The sequence below is a fragment of the Onychomys torridus genome, chromosome 15 (assembly GCF_903995425.1).
Source record: "Onychomys torridus chromosome 15, mOncTor1.1, whole genome shotgun sequence".
NCBI classification, from domain to species: Eukaryota; Metazoa; Chordata; class Mammalia; order Rodentia; family Cricetidae; genus Onychomys; species Onychomys torridus.
In genome coordinates, this window is record NC_050457.1 from 36,534,995 (window position 1) to 36,553,166 (window position 18,172).

General features: G+C 42.3%; 1 protein-coding gene across 1 annotated transcript in view; it reads left to right on the forward strand.

Moving 5' to 3' along the window:
- Positions 1-16,221, forward strand: part of Cdc20b (cell division cycle 20B) — a 34,348-nt gene extending 18,127 nt beyond the window's left edge. Inside the window, 6 exon segments of the mRNA XM_036206915.1 lie at positions 4,034-4,131; positions 4,134-4,232; positions 5,395-5,489; positions 10,773-10,993; positions 11,511-11,603; positions 16,118-16,221. Coding sequence (XP_036062808.1) covers positions 4,034-4,131; positions 4,134-4,232; positions 5,395-5,489; positions 10,773-10,993; positions 11,511-11,603; positions 16,118-16,221 — 710 coding nt within the window.
- Positions 16,222-18,172: the final 1,951 nt, after the last annotated feature.

The following is an 18,172-nucleotide window of genomic DNA, read 5'->3' on the forward strand; positions in this document are numbered from 1 at the left end:
ATAATCTACATGTTCCCAAGTTACTGTATCTGTCATGCATTTTACATGACAGCTATTGAAAACCTTGCCACTGATAAGACTTTGATTTTATAAAAAACAACTTTGGGCTGAGAAGATGACTCAGTAGTTGAATCGTTTGTCCTGCTAGTATGAAGACAAGAGCTTGGATCCCAGAACCCATATAGAGCTAGACTAGACAGAACCAAGGAATTGTGGGTTCTACAAGGGACTCTGACTCAATAAAAGAAGGGGAAGAACTGAAGAGAACTCTCAACATAAGTTGAGGCTCCACATTTACACAGGCACATTTTAACATGTATTCACACAGCACACCACACACACACACAAACACACACACACATACACACACATGTAAAAATTTTTAAAAATTAAATTTCTTAAGAGGGAAACCATGCTCATTTTGTGTTTATTCAAATATATATATATATATTTTGGTCAATTCTAATGTTCTCCTTAATTCTTAAAGTTTTAACTTTTTCTCAGTAGTAGGCAGGGTTCTTTGAAGAACTCAAGCCAGTAGAATGTAGCTCACTATAAAAAGGGATGTGTTATATTGCCTTATACAGGCAGGGCAGTGAGTGTAGCAATGACTGTCCGCACATGAGCAGGCTGAGAGTCGGTAGCTGCTCAGTTCACAAGGCTGAAGGCTGGAGCAGAGCCTGAGGTCGGTGAGGGCAGCATCAGCATCAGCAACAGATGCACTCGGTCAGGAAGAAGAAGCGAAGGCCCACATTGCACCATCCTCAGATCTCTATCTGGGATGCTGTCTGGGAGGGGTCACTCATGTTGAGAGCATGTCTTCCTCCCTTAGCTGACCTCTTTGTTATCATCCTTACAACACATAGCTGAGTTGTGTCTTCTAGGTGTTTCTGGATCCCATGGAGTCTAATAGCCAGATCAACTAAGAGACGCTCTTCAATAACTTCTCTTTATTCTGGAGGGCTCCTTTTAGCATTTCTTATTGATCAGCTCAATCGACAGAGACGTCTCTCAGATGTTCATGTTCAATTTCTTGACATTCTTGCTGGACAGAATTCTGAGTTGGAAGATTTTACTTTCAGTATTTGAAAGATGCTGGTCCAGTGGTTTTTGGATTTTCTCCTTTCTGATGAAAACTAGAGTCATTTCAAGCCTCTTTCTTCTGGTTCCAGGATTTGGCTCTAATTATGTATATGTCAGATTTTGAATATTATCAGACAAGCAAGTTCATTGACACTTTTTTACTTTGCTATTTTTATTTTGCTATTTTATTATTCCATCAATGGAATGTTTTAGATATCATGTTTTATTTAATTTAAACATTTGCATTTATGGCTTTTCTGTTTCAGACATTTGTTTTGTAGTTTCTATTTTATCAATTTTATACTTAGGCTTTTTATCCTTCCTTTATTTGACCATTTTTATATCTAGGTCATCTTGAGTTTTCATCTATTGATTGTTTTCTCTTTACATATGTTAAGGATTTGAATCATACGCTAGACATTATACATATTATATTGGTTTCACTTTGAATCCTGTTGAGAATGTTGATTCTTTCGCCCTAGCTAGGGTTACCCTTTAGGTCTGGTCTTTTCATCTCTGGCTTGTGTTTAAAATCTCAGATCCATTTTATTTTATTTTTTTTTATTGTGTTTTAATTTTATACATCAGCCATGGGTTCCCCTGTCCTCCCCCCTCCCGACCCCACCCCCACCTTCCCCCCAGCCCCTCCCCTCCATTCCCATGTCCTCCAGGACCAAGACACCCCTAGGGACTCATTTAAACCTGGTGGATTCAGTAAGGCAGGTCCAGTCCCCTCCTTCCAGGCCCAGCAAAGTGTCCCTGTGTAAGCCCAAGGTTCCAAACAGCCAGCTCATGCACCAAGGACAGGTCCTGGTTCCACAGCCTGGGAGCCTCCCAACTAGATCAAGCTATTCAATTGTCTCACTTATCCAGAGGGCCTGATCCAGTTGGGGGCTCCACAGCCATTGGTTCATAATTCATGTGCTTCCATTTGTTTGGCTATTTGTCCCTGTGCTTTTTGCAATCTTGGATTCAACAATTCACACTCTTGCAGTCCCTCCTCCTTCTTGACAGTTGGACACCTGGAGCTCCACCTGGGGCCTGGCCTTGGTCAGATCCATTTTTTAAAAAATTATTTAATTTTATGTACATTAGTGTTTTGCCCTGCTTGTATATTTGTGTGAAGGTGTCAGATCTTGGAGTTACAGATAGTTGTGAGCTGCCATGTGAATGCTGGGATTTGAACTTGGGTCCTCTGGAAGAGCAGTCAGTGCTCTTAACCACTGAGCCATCTCTTCAGCCCCTCAGATCCATTTCTTAGCCTTGTGCTTGACTTGGGCCCATCATTTATACATGTAGCTCTCAGTTCAGGCTGAGACCTGAATAAATACTTTAGATCTCTGTTTCTTTTTCACAGATTTTGCTAGGCTGCCCTGAGTCTCTTCTCCACTCCACGATTAGATGAGACATGTGTGAGCTCTTGTACTCACATCTGGAGGACACTTTTCTTTGGCTCTCTTTTATTCAAGGTTTTCTTTACACTTTGGCCTCCCTGCCTCCTTGTCATTGACCACAGAGATGATGGAGTCTCTTAGAGGCTTTGCTGTAGGTGCTAGGTTAAGACAAAGTCATAAAAAAAAAAAAGTGAAAATTCTCCTGTGGGTGGGTAGGCTCCTTCTTCATGCTTTGACTTCCTGACTTAGTTTACCTGTTTTCAATTTTAAGAGTCCTCAGGGGTTTGATTTTAATATTTTTTGTCAGGAGTTAATAGTTGTTGTTAGTGGGAGGGATGTATTAGTCCACTATAATAGAACTGGTACACTTCATAACTGTATGCTGATATGTGTCAGGCATGATAGGTGCTTATGCGTTGTAAGAAATAAGTTCCTCGACTTGATATTAAGTGGTCATAATATACATTTTCTCCCAGCAGTCAAAGAGTTCTTATCAGGGGACTGGAGAGATGGCTCAGCAGTTAAGAGTTACTCTTGCAGACGACATGAGTTCCATTCCTAGTACCCACATCAGGCAGCTCACAACCACCTATAATTCCAACTCCTGCGACCAGACACTGTTGTCTATCCTAATAAAATTTTGGGGCTGGAGAAATGGCTCAGCAGTTAAGAGCACTGCAGAGGATCCAGGTTCGGTTCTCAGCATCCGTACAGACAACTCACAGCCAGCTATACCTCCAGTTTTCAGATGCCCTCTTCTGGCCTTTTCAGGCACTGCACACATGTTATGCACATACACACATGCAAGCCATACACACATATAAAAGTCAATACATATTAAAAAAATCTTTAAAAAAGAGCTCTTATATGTGTAGGCTAAAGAAAAATTCTGAGAACTTTGAGATGTCATAAGTGAGTCACTGTTTCTTCTAGGTATACTTAACTTGATGGTGTTTTTAAAGTTAGAAATAATGATAGTATTTCCCATGTAGATATGGCAGGTCCAAAGGCATTTTTATAAACATTATGTGGCATTGGTTTTCAGAAACCTCTTAGCTGAGATACATCTGTAGTGACCATGGTGGTTGAACACTCTAAGTCAAAAAATGATATTCTTACACAGGTTTATTTGAGCATTGATGCAAAGTATTGCTCATCAGACTATGAGTCTTTAACCCGATTATGTTTCAGCTTTTACTTTTGAGCTTTCAATGATCTGCTTTGGTTCAGGACTTTGTTTTACATCTGTTCATGGCAAAGGTATTGATTTATCTCCCTTTCCATTTTTAGAAACTTTTTAAAAGTTGCCCATTTTTATTTCATATGCATTGGTGTTTTACCTGCATGTGTATTTGTATGAGGGAACTGGATCTCCTAGAACTGGAGTTACAGAGAGCTGTGATCTGCCACACGGGTGTTGGGAACTGCACCCGAGTTCTTCGGAGGAGCAGCCAGTGCTCTTCACCACCGAGCCTTCTCGTCAGCCCTGGCACTCTGCCTTTCCTCCCATTTGGCCGCATAATCACGCTAATTCAGGCTTGTTATAGACCTTATAGACCTCGATATCCCAGACTGGAATTCTCAAAATCTTGTTGCTGTAGCCCTCGGATCCCCTGTATACATCTGGAACAGACAAAACCACAGTGGGATTGAAAAAAAATAGACTTAAGCCTCTTCTGTAATTATGCATCATCTGTGTCCTGGATCAGAGAGGGATCGTGCCTGGCTGTTGGCACCAGCAAGGGAGAAGTACAGGTACTTGAAACATTTCCTCCTGATGTCCTCTGTGCAGTTACTATATAACATATTAATATAGAGAAACTAGATTAAGTGAGGTAGCTGGAGTTGCTGGAAAGAAGGAGAGAATTGTTTTCTTCTGAATGACATTTCTTGACGACTTAAGGGTACCTTCTTTCATTTCCCTCACAATCTTCCTGTCTGTCATCTTTCATTAAAAAAAAAAAATCTCCCAAACTCAGGTTGGATTTACAAAGCCTCTAGTTTGGGAATTCAGGAGAGAACATGCCTTTTCAGGATCTGTTCATCTGAAGCTGTGATAGGAGCAGAATGGTGTAATAAGACTTTTATTTCCCGACAGGCTGCCTGAGACAAGCATCTGTCACGTATTTGTTAGCCTAATTCCTCATGTAACCATCATCATGATTTTTTTTCAGCAGCATAAAGAATGTTGCCCAGGTGCTGGATAACCTTGGAGGCCAGCTTGCATCACGGCGTCTTCCTGTCTCACAGCCAGCCTTTCTCATTTGAGTCACAATGTCATTTATTTATACCAGGGAGCATGGAGTTTCAGTAGCAAAGTGAGCTCTGACTCACCCTCATTTTATCTACACAGACTAATAAAAATGCCGCAGACCTCAGGGCATCTCGCATTTTGGAGTAGGACTGTACAGCAGGTACATTCTATACAAATGTTTCCAAAAGCTCCAAAATCCAAAACACTTCCTGTTCCCAAGCTTTGGGTGAGGAATACTCCACCTGTGTGTTTGTTGGAACTGTATAGGTTGACCACAGGAAGTCCCAGTTTCCAAGATGTTAGAAGCTCAATAATGATTCCCAGTCCTTGGCTGCACATGGCATTCATTTTAGGAGCTTTACAATGAATGCCACACTACAGTTCTACCCCACCAACGAAACCACAACTGCTAGCACAGAGCAAGACTTCCCATGTGACCCCAGTACATAGTCAGAGAAGGATGGCCATTAAAATGAGCGGTACTGAGTTTTCTCTTAGTTCACAGCAGGATGCCTGTATCCAGTAATTCCCTCTGAGGCCTTTGAAAACATGGTGGGCTGGGGAAAAGGCAGTGCCATGGACTCTATTGCTTGTTCATGTCTTCCAGTCATGGGATATAATCACTAAAAAGTGCCGAGAAACATGCTTGGTTATGTCTTCCAGTCATGGGATATAATCACTAAAAAGCGGCTGAGAAACACGCTTGGTCACTTGTCAGTAGTTGGAGCCCTGTGCTGGAACTACTGCACCCTCAGCAGGTAAACAAATCATGTTTGAACTGTCTGTCTGTCTCACCACTGAGTTAGGAGTGGATAGAACCATAACATTTAAAGAAAAAAACCAAAAGTGAAACAAAACAGCCCATTAGGCTTTGTATCTCTTAGCCCTTCTGCCTTGCAGGTGTTTGGATCTTCTGACATGTGTTCTAGAGGGCACACATATGCAGTGACCATGCTTTCAGCATAAAGTTCAATACATTATTCAGATCTTTTGAGAAACTCTTTCCAAGCAAAAAGTTTCTTTGTATCCAGTAATACCTGCAAAAGGGAAATTTTTTGGCAGAAACCAGTGTTTATTGGTATATATGGAAAATGTTAACCTTTTGAGAGCTTTCCAACTTGTAGACTTATGACATTAGAGTTGGGAGGGGTCACTTAGATGATCCTGCTCAATGGCACTTAAACAATGAGTGTTTACTGGACTCCCCTGCAGGGCTCATGAATGGACATCACTGTGCCCCTCCAGCATTTGCTCATATTAGGGTATGGGGGTTATAATTTGTGTTTCTAATTTCCCAAGTGAGGCCAACGACATAGGACATCAAGCATACTGATGTGATTTAACAGCTTCTTCTTAACCAGGGAAGTTGTGTGAACTATTTCTTATGATACTATAGAATTGGTTTCAATATGTGATGCTTTTAGTACTAGCATTCATCCCTGCATTATATTTATTAAGGTAGATTTAAGTCAATAAGATTTCAGAGCTGTTTATAGACCAGTTAAGTAGCTGAGAAGTAAATTGGAAAATTTATAACTTGGGATTTTTCAGGCCAAACTTCAAATCCCTTGGTTGGTGTGGTCAGGTCAGCTCTGTGCAAATGCTATTTTTGCAGTTGACATCATTAAGGACTGATTTTGTTATCTACAGGAACATGAACTTGTAATCACAGCAACTGTTTTGGGCTGCTCTGTGCTTTATACTTGGTGGGCACAATCTTGTTTTAATTCTTGTTATAGGGGATTCTTATTTCAATTTTTTTTCTCAGAGGAGCCAACTGAGGCATTAGAATGAAATCACATGATTAACAAGTGACCAAGTCAGGATTTAAACCCAGGGAACCTAGTCCCAGAGCCTACACTGTCAGTCAAGATATTAGCTAGGGTTGTGCCTGAATATTGAAGAAAGGATGACATCAGATGTTGAGAATTTGCATTCATAATTGTAGAAGTTCGTTTCTGCTCCTCACAGAACATCAGACCAGCCCCGAGTTCATAGTCTGTGGGAGGATGTAGGGTCTTCATCATGGCTCATGCATTTTTCTGAGACATTCAGCGAGTGTTGAGTTCTTTTTACATATTGGTAACATGGTTAACACTAAGAATGTAAGTGAAGCTTAACAGGGAGACACCTGTCAGAAAAGTGAATAAAAAAATTCTGCTTAAGGTGTTACAACAAGAATCTACTAAAGCCATGCTCCTGGACTAATGCAAAATATTCTTGAAAGAGAGAAATATCATTTCCTAGATATTGTATGTAAATTACCCAGGGGAATCTTGTAATTGTCTAATTTTGTCTTTTTCATGACTATTAGCACAATATTAAAACTGTTAGAAGCATCTATTTTGATTCCAAATTTAAAATGTTGGCAGACAAATCTAATTCACTTTGTTTTTCTTCTAACATCAGGGTCTCACTATGTAGCCCTGACTGGCCTCGAATTTAGAAATCAGCCTGTCCCTGCCTCTTGAGTGCTGGGATTAGCTATATGTGCCACCATGCCTGGGTGAACCTAGCTTATTTGTGGAAAGACTCACACAGGCTGACTACTCCATCCTTCTAACCCAAGGGATTTTTTTTCCATTCCCTCCCTTAATGAGTTTTACTGCAAATTGGAGACCTTGTAAGATGGTATCCTAAGAGCAAATGGACCTTGAGTTTGTAAATTTATAGCTTTCAAGGCCAATTGAAATGTATATAACTATTGATTTCAATTTGTCATGCCCAATAGAATGAAAGATTAATTCACTGTGGTAGCTACTTTTGCTGCCAGGGTCTCCACTGTGCTAGCTGTAGTAACCAGTTATGAAATGGCAATCCCCGAAACAGTAATAGCAGTGGTTGCCACTGTTATACCAGCAACAATGGCAGCAGCGATGTAAAATTCTTTTCTGGAGCATGTGGGTATCCATTGGCATGGATGCAACTCCAGGAACACAAACTGCTAAGGCCCATTATTCTTGATCCCACATGACCCAAGCTGGCAGCTCTTAATATTGTGATGTTTAATTGAGGGTTGCTCAGTAATTGAGTAAAACCAGATTTTATTATAAGCAACAGTCATCCTAAGGTCCTCCATATCATATATATATATATATCCTTATGGCTCTGTGGGTTGCAGTCTAATTGTTCTTTGCTTTCTATCTAGAATCCACTTATGAGTAAGTACATACCATGTTTGTCCTTCTGGGTTTGGGTTACCTCACTTAGGATGATTTTTTTCTAGTCCCATCCATTTGCCTGCAAATTTCATGCTGTCATTGTTTTTCTCTGCTGCATAGTACTCCATTGTGTATATGTACCACATTTTCTTTATCCATTCTTTAGTTGATGGGCATCTAGGTTGTTTCCAGGTTCTGGCTATTATGAATAATGCTGCTATGAACATAGTTGAGCATGTATCTTTGTGGTATGATTGAGTATTCCTTGGGTATATGCCCAAGAGTGGTATGGCTGGGTCTTGAGGTAGTTTGATTCCAATTTTCTGAGAAACTGCCATACTGACTTCCACAGTGGTTGTACAAGTTTGCATTCCCACCAACAGTGGAGGAGTGTTCCCTTCGCTCCACATCCTCTCCAACATTGACTGTAATTAGTGTTTTTGATCATAGCCATTCTGACAGGTGTAAGGTCTCAGAGTCGTTTTGATTTGCATTTCTCTGATGATTAAGGATGTTGAGCATTTCTTTAAATGTCTTTCAGCCATTTGTGTTTCTTGTTTTGTGAATTCTTTGTTTAGCTCTCTAGCCCATTTTGTAATTGGATTGTTTGGTATTTTGATGTCTAATTTCTTGAGTTCTTTATATACTGTGGAGATCAATCCTCTATCAGATGTGGGGTTGGTGAAGATCTTTTCCCATTCTGTAGGCTGTCTTTTTGTCTTATTGACCATATCTTTTGCCCTGCAAAAGTTTCTCAGTTTCAAGAGGTCCCATTTATTAATTGTTGTGCTCAGTGTCTGTGTTGCTGGTGTTATATTTAGGAAGTGATCTCCGGTGCCAATGCATTCAAGAGTACTTCCTATTTTCTCTTCTATTAAGTTTAGTGTCCCAAGGGATTTTTATCTGTGTTTGGAAATGTCCTAATGGGTCTTTCCATAGTTCTCTTATTTTATTAATTAATTAATTAATTTCCAGACAGGATTTCTCTGTGTAACAGTCCTGGCTGTTGTGGAATTCACTTTGTAGACTAGGCTGGCCTCGAACTCACAGAGATCCACCTGCTTCTCTCTCCCGAGTGCTGGGATTAAAGGCATGTGCCACCACTGCCCGGCTCTTCCGAAGGACCTGGGCTTAGATTCCAGCACTAATGTGGTTCTCAGAATCACCTGTATCTCTTGTTCACAGGGAACCAGGGATCCTTTCTTCTTACCCTCAGAGGCACCAGACACACATATGTTACACATACATACGTACATACATGCAGGTACAACACTCATGCACATAACATAACCTAAATACATCTAAAAAAAAAAAAAAAAGAAAAAAGAAAATGGACTCAAACTTGTAAGAAAAGTTGCAAATGTAACTATTTAAAAGATGATTAATTTACAAGAAAAGAATTAGAGTAACACAGCATCAGAACAGCTCATTCTTGCCAAGAAGTGCAAAATAAATAACACATGATTATTTCACAATTACATTTTGCTAGATATAAAGTAACATGTTAAATTTCCAATAATTTCAGCCAGGAACACACTAGTACATAATGTGTGTGTGTGTGTGTGTGTGTGTGTGTGTGTGTGTGTGTGTGTGTTGCTTTAAAAATTTATAATTGAGCTGACTGTGGTGGCATGCCTTTAATTCCAGCACTTGGGAGGCAGAGCCAGGCAGATCTCTGTGAGTTCAAGGTCAGCCTGGTCTACAGAGCGAGTTCCAGGACAGCTAGGGCTACACAGTGAAACCCCATCTCAAAAAACCAAAAACCAAACCAAAACAGAACAAAAACTTATAATTGTTTGGAAAGCTGTTATGTTAGCTTTGAAATTATTTTGAAATTTGTAATTTACCTAAAGATTTTTGTCAGAAACAAAAGATACATTTTGTTTATATGACAGCAAGCACTAAATGAAACACAAAACAAACAAAACAATCAACTTCTCTTTAAAAATGTCAACTAACGCTACACAAACCAAACTAAAATAAAATTAAAAATATGTAAATCCAGCATCAGGACCACAATTGATGGAATATAAGGAGATTAGTGAAAATGATAATCACGGGGCCTGGAGACACGCTCAGTAGTTCAGAGCACTTGCTGCTCCTGCAGAGGACCCACAACAGAGCTCACAGCTCCTGTAACTGCAGTTCGAGAAAATACAACACCTTCTTCTGGCCTCCTCAGATACCGGCACACATGTGTGCACAAACATACATATGTACATGCATATAAATAAAAGTTAAAACCATTAAAAATAGGGATGATGTAAAGTATGTTAAAACACAGAAAGGTTTTATATAGTAACCAATAGAAGAACATTCAGTATAAACTCAGTTTGTTACTCTGTAAATATTCTGACTCCCAGAAGGTAATATGCAGAAGTGAGGTTAGCTCCTGGGATGAGCAACAAGATTTGCAGATGAATCCAACCAAAATAGTTGTTAAAGCACTCTTTAAAGTCACTAGCCATCCCAGTTATCAGTACAGACATGAGCTATGAATCCTGATGTTCAGTTGATTAGAGTTATTTGCAAATAATTGCTCTTCTGAAGTGTATTGGGATTCGAGATGCCTGAGATCTGAATTTACAGGTACTCATGTGCAGTTTTCTTTAACATACTGTTATCTGAACGACAAGGACTCAGGTCACAAAGTAGAGGCTACCCTTTAGCACAGAACCTGGAAGAGCCCTGGGCTTCTCCAGCCGCAGAGTTCTGCCGCATGGGTGTGTTGCGTGCAGTTTTTCCATTATATGCTAAAAACACTGACTGACAATTATTAGCATCATTTAGGGATGTCTTCTATTGGGCATCTTCCCTTACAGCAGTGGTTTCTCATCCCGGGGGGAATAATTTCTGAGGGGTGTATCTGCCCTCACCCAGGAGAGCTGCTGCGGCTGCCGACTTCTGTGTACATCATCCAGGTGACCTTGCTTTCTCCAGGGCTCACTTGTCTATGTTCTTACCTGGAACTTTACAGGCCACGGAGTGGTGTCCCTGGTGATCTGAGGTCCTTGCCGTTGGAGGAGGATTGAAGGATGGACACCTACGGGTTTTGGACGTAAATACTGAGAAGAACATTCAGACCCCAAGCACACACTCACAGGGAAGCTTCCTCTTCATCCCACATCTAGAATCTTATGAAAACAATTTATGACAGAATGTAGGATCCCACCTTTCCTTCCCTTCTGAGTCCAAAAGGAATTCCAATTCTTATGAATTTTTTTTTTTTTTTGTAAAATCTATCGGTGAGTCCAAAGTTAATCTATTTTGTTTCTTCTCTCTTCCTCCTTCTTTCCCCTCCTCCCTCCATCTCTTCCTTCTCTGCTTTTTTTTTTCTCATCACAGTTTGACTCCAAAACTTGAGAGCAACTGGCTATCCCTGGCCAGTGGCCACGATTTAAATCCCCTGCTTCATTGCACTGGAGCCCATTTGTTTTCTCGGTCTTTGGATGAGTTAGGATAAGCTTTCTTAGGATAGATATAATTTCTAAAAATACCCAGTCCTCATGTGGCTGGCTGGAGAGTGAAGAGAACAGAACATAGAGTCTAGAACCAGTGTAGGCACATTCATCATGCACCAGAAATTGCTAGCATTCAGGGTTTTGTGGTCCTCATTATAGATTTGCTCCCTCATCTGGCTACCTAAGACAAAGGAGATTGCAACAGGCCAAGGTGCTCCCAAGAGTGTTGTGGCTCTGTGGGCCTGCCCCAGGCTGTTGGGTGAGTTCTTTGGTGAGTAAATGCCACACACCACAGCAAAGTATGCTGCATAAAGTAGGAAAGCTCTGATGAAGGCCTGGTTCTTTGATTTCCTCATCAATAAAGGAGAAATCTGACAGCTACCCCACCTCTGAACACAGAGATGAATGCTTCTAAGTTTGACCATACTTGCACATCTCTTAGAAGTGTCCAGGTTCCTCTTCCTTGAATGTGTGCGCGCTTTAGTCAGTTTCTGGAGAGATGCTGTCTTCTGTAGATGACAGTCCCGCTGTGCTTATGGACTCACAGCTGTGGTTGCCTGAGCAAAGCCTGCATGAGCTCAAGTCAGCGGAACACTATTGACAGTCATAGCTACATAGCTCCCGGGAGGAGGGAGAGTCCATTTTTGATTTTTAAGGGTGTGGTGATCATCAGATGGTCCCACACTCGTGAGTATGAGGGTATCATGGATTGGACTCAGGAGGTAGTTTTTAAAAAGATGACAGAAATTTGGGAGGTGAAGGGAAGATGAGGGAGAGGGTCTGAGGGGAGTTAGGCGAGGAGTGGGGGGTGAACACAATCAAAATACAATGTATAAATTCTCAAAAAGTTAGTTTTTTTACATTAAAAAGACAACCAGGTGTAAGTAACTGTCTAGTTTGCTGGTGAGACCTGTCTTTGACGTGGCTTTTTTGGTCCAGAGCAAAGGATCAATATGTAGTGTCATTGATGACACTTGTATGTAAAAAACAGAACTTGCAGCAACAGTGTTCTTAGAATTTAAAGCCACAACCTCCCCGTAAAGAATACCTTTGTCTGAGGTAAAGGTGTCATTTCCCTCTACCTAGTGAGTGAGGACTGTCACTGGTGTGCTCTGAAAAGGGCTTCAAGAACACTGCTGCTTTCGTGCCACGTGTCATTTTTCCAGAACTTTCTCTTCAATTTAAGTCAAGTTAGCTTTCAAACCTTGCTTTGGAAAATATATGGGATTTTCCCTCTTTGCTATTCCATTCTTCTTTTTTCTTCTTTCCTTTTCCTTTTCAACACACAGTGGGTAAAAAGTCATTTCCATTGCTCATTATATCTATTGAGAATATAATAAAGACATCATCCTGAGCGTGGATTAAAAAGCATTATTTTAAGTTAGAAGTGAACTTTTTAAAGATTCTTGTTCCTGGAACTTTGTGGCAGAAGTCAATGGGAGTGTTTAACTTTTTGACAAGAGGCTTCTCTAAGTGACAATTTTCTGTATGTATCTAACACTGCAAATATTTAATATTTCTTCTTATAAGAACTTGAAGAAGGATAGTAGCAAAAAGACTTGGAGAAGTGTGAGAGTGAGACTATTTAATATCACTTTTTAAAAAAGGAAATCACTTGAAAAACTGTTTTTTTTTTTTGTTTTGTTTTTTCGAGACAGGGTTTCTCTGTGTAGCTTTGGAGCCTGTCCTGGATCTCACTCTGTAGACCAGGCTGGACTCTAACTCACAAAGATTCACCTGGCTCTGCCTCCCGAGTGCTGGAATTAAAGGCGTGTGCCACCACCGCCTGGCGAAAAACTTTGTATTATGCTTGTGTGTGTTTGGGTGTGTACACCTGTGGGTGAAGGTGTTCTGGGGGTGTGGTAGAAGCATTGGATGCCCCTGGAGCTACAGGTGTTTGTAAACCGCTCAACAAGGAGTGCTCAGTGGCATAGGAATAGTGTACAGATTTAACTGCTGAACCATCTGTCCAGCCCCAAGAGAGGGTCTATTTTACATTCCTTCTTTGTGGCTTTATCTTTTTTCTTTTTTTTCAAGACAGGGTTTCTCTGTGTAGCTTTGCACCTTTCCTGGATCTTGCTCTGTAGACCAGGCTGGCCTCGAACTCACAGAGATCCACCTGGCTCTGCCTCCCGAGTGCTGGGATTAAAGGCGTGTGCCACCACTGCCCGGCGTGGCTTTATCTTAAAGCGACATTCTAAAATTGTTAAAATTGAGTTTGTGTGTTGATTATGTGTACAGAATTTCTTCTCCCTCTCTTCCTCCCTCCCTCCCTCCATCCCTCTTTTCCTCCGTTTCTTCTTTCTTGCTGTACTTGGGATCAAACCAGAGCTTGGCGTATGCTGGGCAAGTGTGCTATTCCCCAGCTAAAAATTTCCTAGTTCTAAAGTAATTTAATTTCCTACTTCTTTAAAAAGACAACTCTCTTGCACATATTTTAGGGTGGTCAAAATAAACGGCATAAATATATCAGTAGAATTAGACTATCAAAATGAGAATAGAATAAAATGACTGAAAAGCTTTAGTGTAAGATCCTATATACCTTTTTGTTTATTTTTTAAATATTTGTTTTAAATTATGTATCGATGTGGATGAGTATATTCATATATGAGTGCAGGTGCTCCCAGAGTTCAGAATAGGGTGTTAGACGCTCTGGAGCTGGAGTTACAGGCTGTTGTGAGCTAGCTGACATGGGTGATGGGAATGGAACTCAGGTCCTCTGCAAGAGTAGTTTAGTTAGTGTGTGCTCTTGGCTGCCAAGCCTTCTCTCCTGCCCTGGTTCTATGTCATTTAAAAGCAACTATATCAAGTTGCATTTTCTTAAAGTTTTAAATGAAAAATAAAAAGATAATGGCCTGCAATAGAAAATGAGATTTTCCTTTGGAGTTTGGCCTAATGTTGGAGCATTGAACTGGTCTTAGATCTGGCTCTGCTGTTAACTCATGGTGTGACCTTGTGTGAGATGCTTACTATTTCTACATCATTTTATTCATTCATAAATTAAGGGGCTGCATTATTCTGTGAACATAATTTCATGTAAAGCACTTAAAGAACCAGTTCCATGTCCCCCCTTGGAGTACCATATAGTGGCATGTGTTGTGTGTGTGTGTGTGTGTGTGTGTGTGTGTGTATGGTGTGTGTCTGTCTGTCTCTGTCTCTGTCTCTGTCTCTGTCTCTCTCTCTCTCTCTCTGTGTGTGTGTGTGTGTGTGTGTGTAGGTGTGTGTGTGTTGTGTTCAGGGAGGGGAGTGATATGTAGGTACAACAAGACTCCCAAGGGTCTAGGACCTAGGTTATGTCTCTTCCAGGATCCGATCGGTGCATCCACACTCCTTTGTGCTGAAGACCTTGTACCACAGGACAAGATGATGTCATGTCTCAGAGTCCCACTCTCAAAGGACTACTAAGAAACCCCACTTTTGTGACAAGGTGACCCCTTCCCGAGTTTGGAGTCAGTTGTACACCAAACACCTCCCCACTCAAATCTCACCTGGCCTTGCAATCCTTCACATCCTCCTACCCCTAGCCTCTTTCATGGAGTTTCCTTTGTTTGTTTTGGCCCAAGGTTTTGATTGTTAAGGCCACTGTTGGGTTAGGCTAGGTTTGCCAAGTGTTTTCCAGGTGACACTGGTGAGGACATTGTCATGCCAAAGTCAAAAGGACTGCGAGTCAGCTGAGGATGATGCTGCCCACTATAGCTTCTGGCCTCATCCTCCAAACAGCCCCAATGCATACAGCAGCCCTAAAATGAAATGAGTTCTGAAGTGAAGAGCTGACTTTGATATTAACCCAGAGTTCCCCAACTAATGTGACCATTAAATGCCGTTCTCGTTTTTAATATCTATCAACCTTGTAGAAAGCAATCATAACTGAGAATATTCTTTGGGAATAATGAATAGAAGAGCAGAGGGGAAGCCACAAGCTCCAGAATCCTTTAAGCAAGTCTGGCACTTGCGCTGTGGAAGAGTTGGTGGACCCCTTCGCCTTAAGCGGCGTCCATTGATGTGATCCATTTCTTGGAATCTACCCGGAAGGGGGTATTTGAGACTGCAGAGATAAAACCAATGACAGTGGGGTAAGAGTGTGGGCTGAAGCTCCGTTCCTTTAAAGGCACCTTGTGAAATCTCTGTAGGCTGTGACTGTGACCTTCTGTGGACAAAGGGTTTTCCATGATGTGATGAGTTCCAGGTTCTTGGGAGGAGCTGTCTCAGGTTATGCAGGTAGGCCTAAATCCAATGTCAAGGTATCCTGTGACTCGGAAGAAAATCCGAGAGCAGACACAGAGAAGTCAGTGTGCTCACAGAGGCGGGCTGGAATGGTGTGGGCACAAATCAAAGAATGGCTGCAGCTGTCAGGAACCGAAAGTGGCAAGGATGAGACCTTTGGGCACGCCGTCCCACCCACCCTAGACTTCACACTTCAGCCTCAGCCTGTGGGAGAAGTCAGTTTCTGGTGCGTAACCACCCAGATTGTGGGCATTTCTTATGATAGCCACAAGGCACGGGTCAGGGTGGCGGGGTGGGAGCGGGGGGTGGGGGGGTGGGGTGGGTAGGGTTGGGTGGGAGGTGAGAGAGGGTAGGGATGAGTAGGGGTGGGGGGGGGCGTGGAACAAGCATTGGAGAAGAAACTTAGTTAGCCTCAGATGCTGGGTGAAAGGCCCGGATGGTGAACTTGGAGGGTGCAGGGAACCCTGTACTCTGGGAGGGATGCTGGTCCTGGCTCAGGTTACTTAGTTTTCATCAGCCACCCTTGTAACTTGGCGCATCCTCTTTCTCCCACGGGTCACAGAGGCAGGGCGCTGCACCTGGCCCCGAGTCCAGACGAGATCCTGGCGCATGGGACAGCTTGTGTGTGGAAGAAGCACCCGTGACCCAGCCAGTCTTAGCTGAGAACAGTGCGGCGGCCTTTCCTTCTCCATTAGGTCGTGGGGATCGGAAGTTGTGATGCTCGGCTCTTCCTCGCCCGATTCTTCTCAGGCTGGCGTCTCTGTACTTCTTCCCACCCCACAGTCCAGAGACGGTCCGGCTTTCTTCTGTCTCCCTCTCCCTCTCTCCTCCTCCTCTGTCTTCTGTTCTTTCCTCTTTCCAGATTCATTTTTCACAGTTTTAGTAAAAACGAGTTCGATACAGTTCTTTTCGTACCTGGCTGTTCTAAGTCCTTCCGTCGTATTTCCAGCTGTCTTTCCCATCTCTCCTTTTTGAGTTCCTTTCCTGCCATTGGTTCAAACTCAGTGCACTGCTGCTATAACTTACAGATCTGAAAAGCCCCTGCCAGGCTCCCGCCAGACGCTGTGCGCTGTGGTAAGCAAACTTAGCTCTCCTGCCTGCTTTCCTCCAGTCTTTGTTTCCTGCTGCTGTAACAGAAGGCCTAAGACAGCGGAACTTAGATCACTGGACATTAGTTTAGCTCAGGGTTTCGGAGGCTGGGAAGTCCAAGAGCGTGCTGATAGCCCGGCATCGGATAAGGATTTTCCCACTGTGCCATCCTAGGGCAAAAGATGCAAGAGGCCAAGACAGCAACAGGCGGTCACTTACAGCAGGTCATTGTACTCTCTCTCTCTCTCTCTCTCTCTCTCTCTCTCTCTCTCTCTCTCTCTCTCTCTGTGTGTGTGTGTGTGTGTGTGTGTGTGTGTGTGTGTGTGTGTGAATTTGACACAAGCTAGAGTCATCTGAGGAGAGGGAGCCTCACTTGAGGAATTGTCTCCATCAGATTGTTCTGCAGGCAAGCCTGTAGGGCATTTTCTTGATTGATGACTGTTGTGGAGGCTCACTGTGGGTGTCGCCACCACCAAGCCTGGTTTTATAGGAAAGCAGACTGAGGCAAGCCAGGGGAGAAAGCCAGCCAGCAGCTTCTGGCGACCTCTGCGTGTCTTCTGTATGGCTCCAGCGTTGGGCTTTGCTTGTCTTTTGGAATTCTTGCTCTTTTCTTCCCTTTTTTTTCCCTGCACACAATGTTTGTTTTCTCTTCTCTGTGTCTATCTCTGTCACTCTCTCTTGATTGTCCTGGATCTCGTTCTGTAGACCAGGCTGGACTCGACCTCACAGAGATCTGCCTGGCTCTGCCTCCTGAATGCTGGGATTAAAGGTGTGCGCCACCACTGCCCAGCACGCTTTAACAGTCTTATAACATTGTCATGATCAAAGGTCATTTCTACAATCAATATTGGTATGTGACCAAAGGGGCCTCACTTAAGAAAAACACCAATGTATTTCTATCTGATATTAATTTTAGCAGAAAGTTTGGGATATGATTTTTAATAAAGAAATTAGAACAAGTCTAGATAACATGCAAAACAGAAGCCCTGACTACAACCACTTTTTGAATTTTGTAACGCAAAGCTTCACGTGTATAAATTCTTAGTGGATAGGTGGACAAACTTCTTAGTTCATGAATAGATAACAGTAAGTTCTATCCAGGTTAGGATGTGAACTAATGGTTTCCTAAAAGGATCTCTGAGCATACTGTCAGTGAACAATCTCTGAATTCTGGTTTATAGCATGATGGACTGGTCTTTACTTGTGCCTACCTCCAGCTAGGTAGAATCATGCAATAAACATGTGTGTTACATGAGACTACAGCGTTCTTTTCACTGCTATACTGTGGTGGTAGTGTGTTCCCCAAAATATTGTGTGACCCTAATAAACTTACCTGGGGTCAGAGACAGAACAGCCACAATATTAAACATAGAAGATAGGCAGTGGTAGCACACGCCTTTAACCCTAGCATTCCAGAGGCAGAGATCCATCTGTTCAAGGTTACAGCCAAGCAAGGTGACTCACGCCTTTAATTCCAGAAAGCGAGCCTTTAATCCCAGGGAGTGA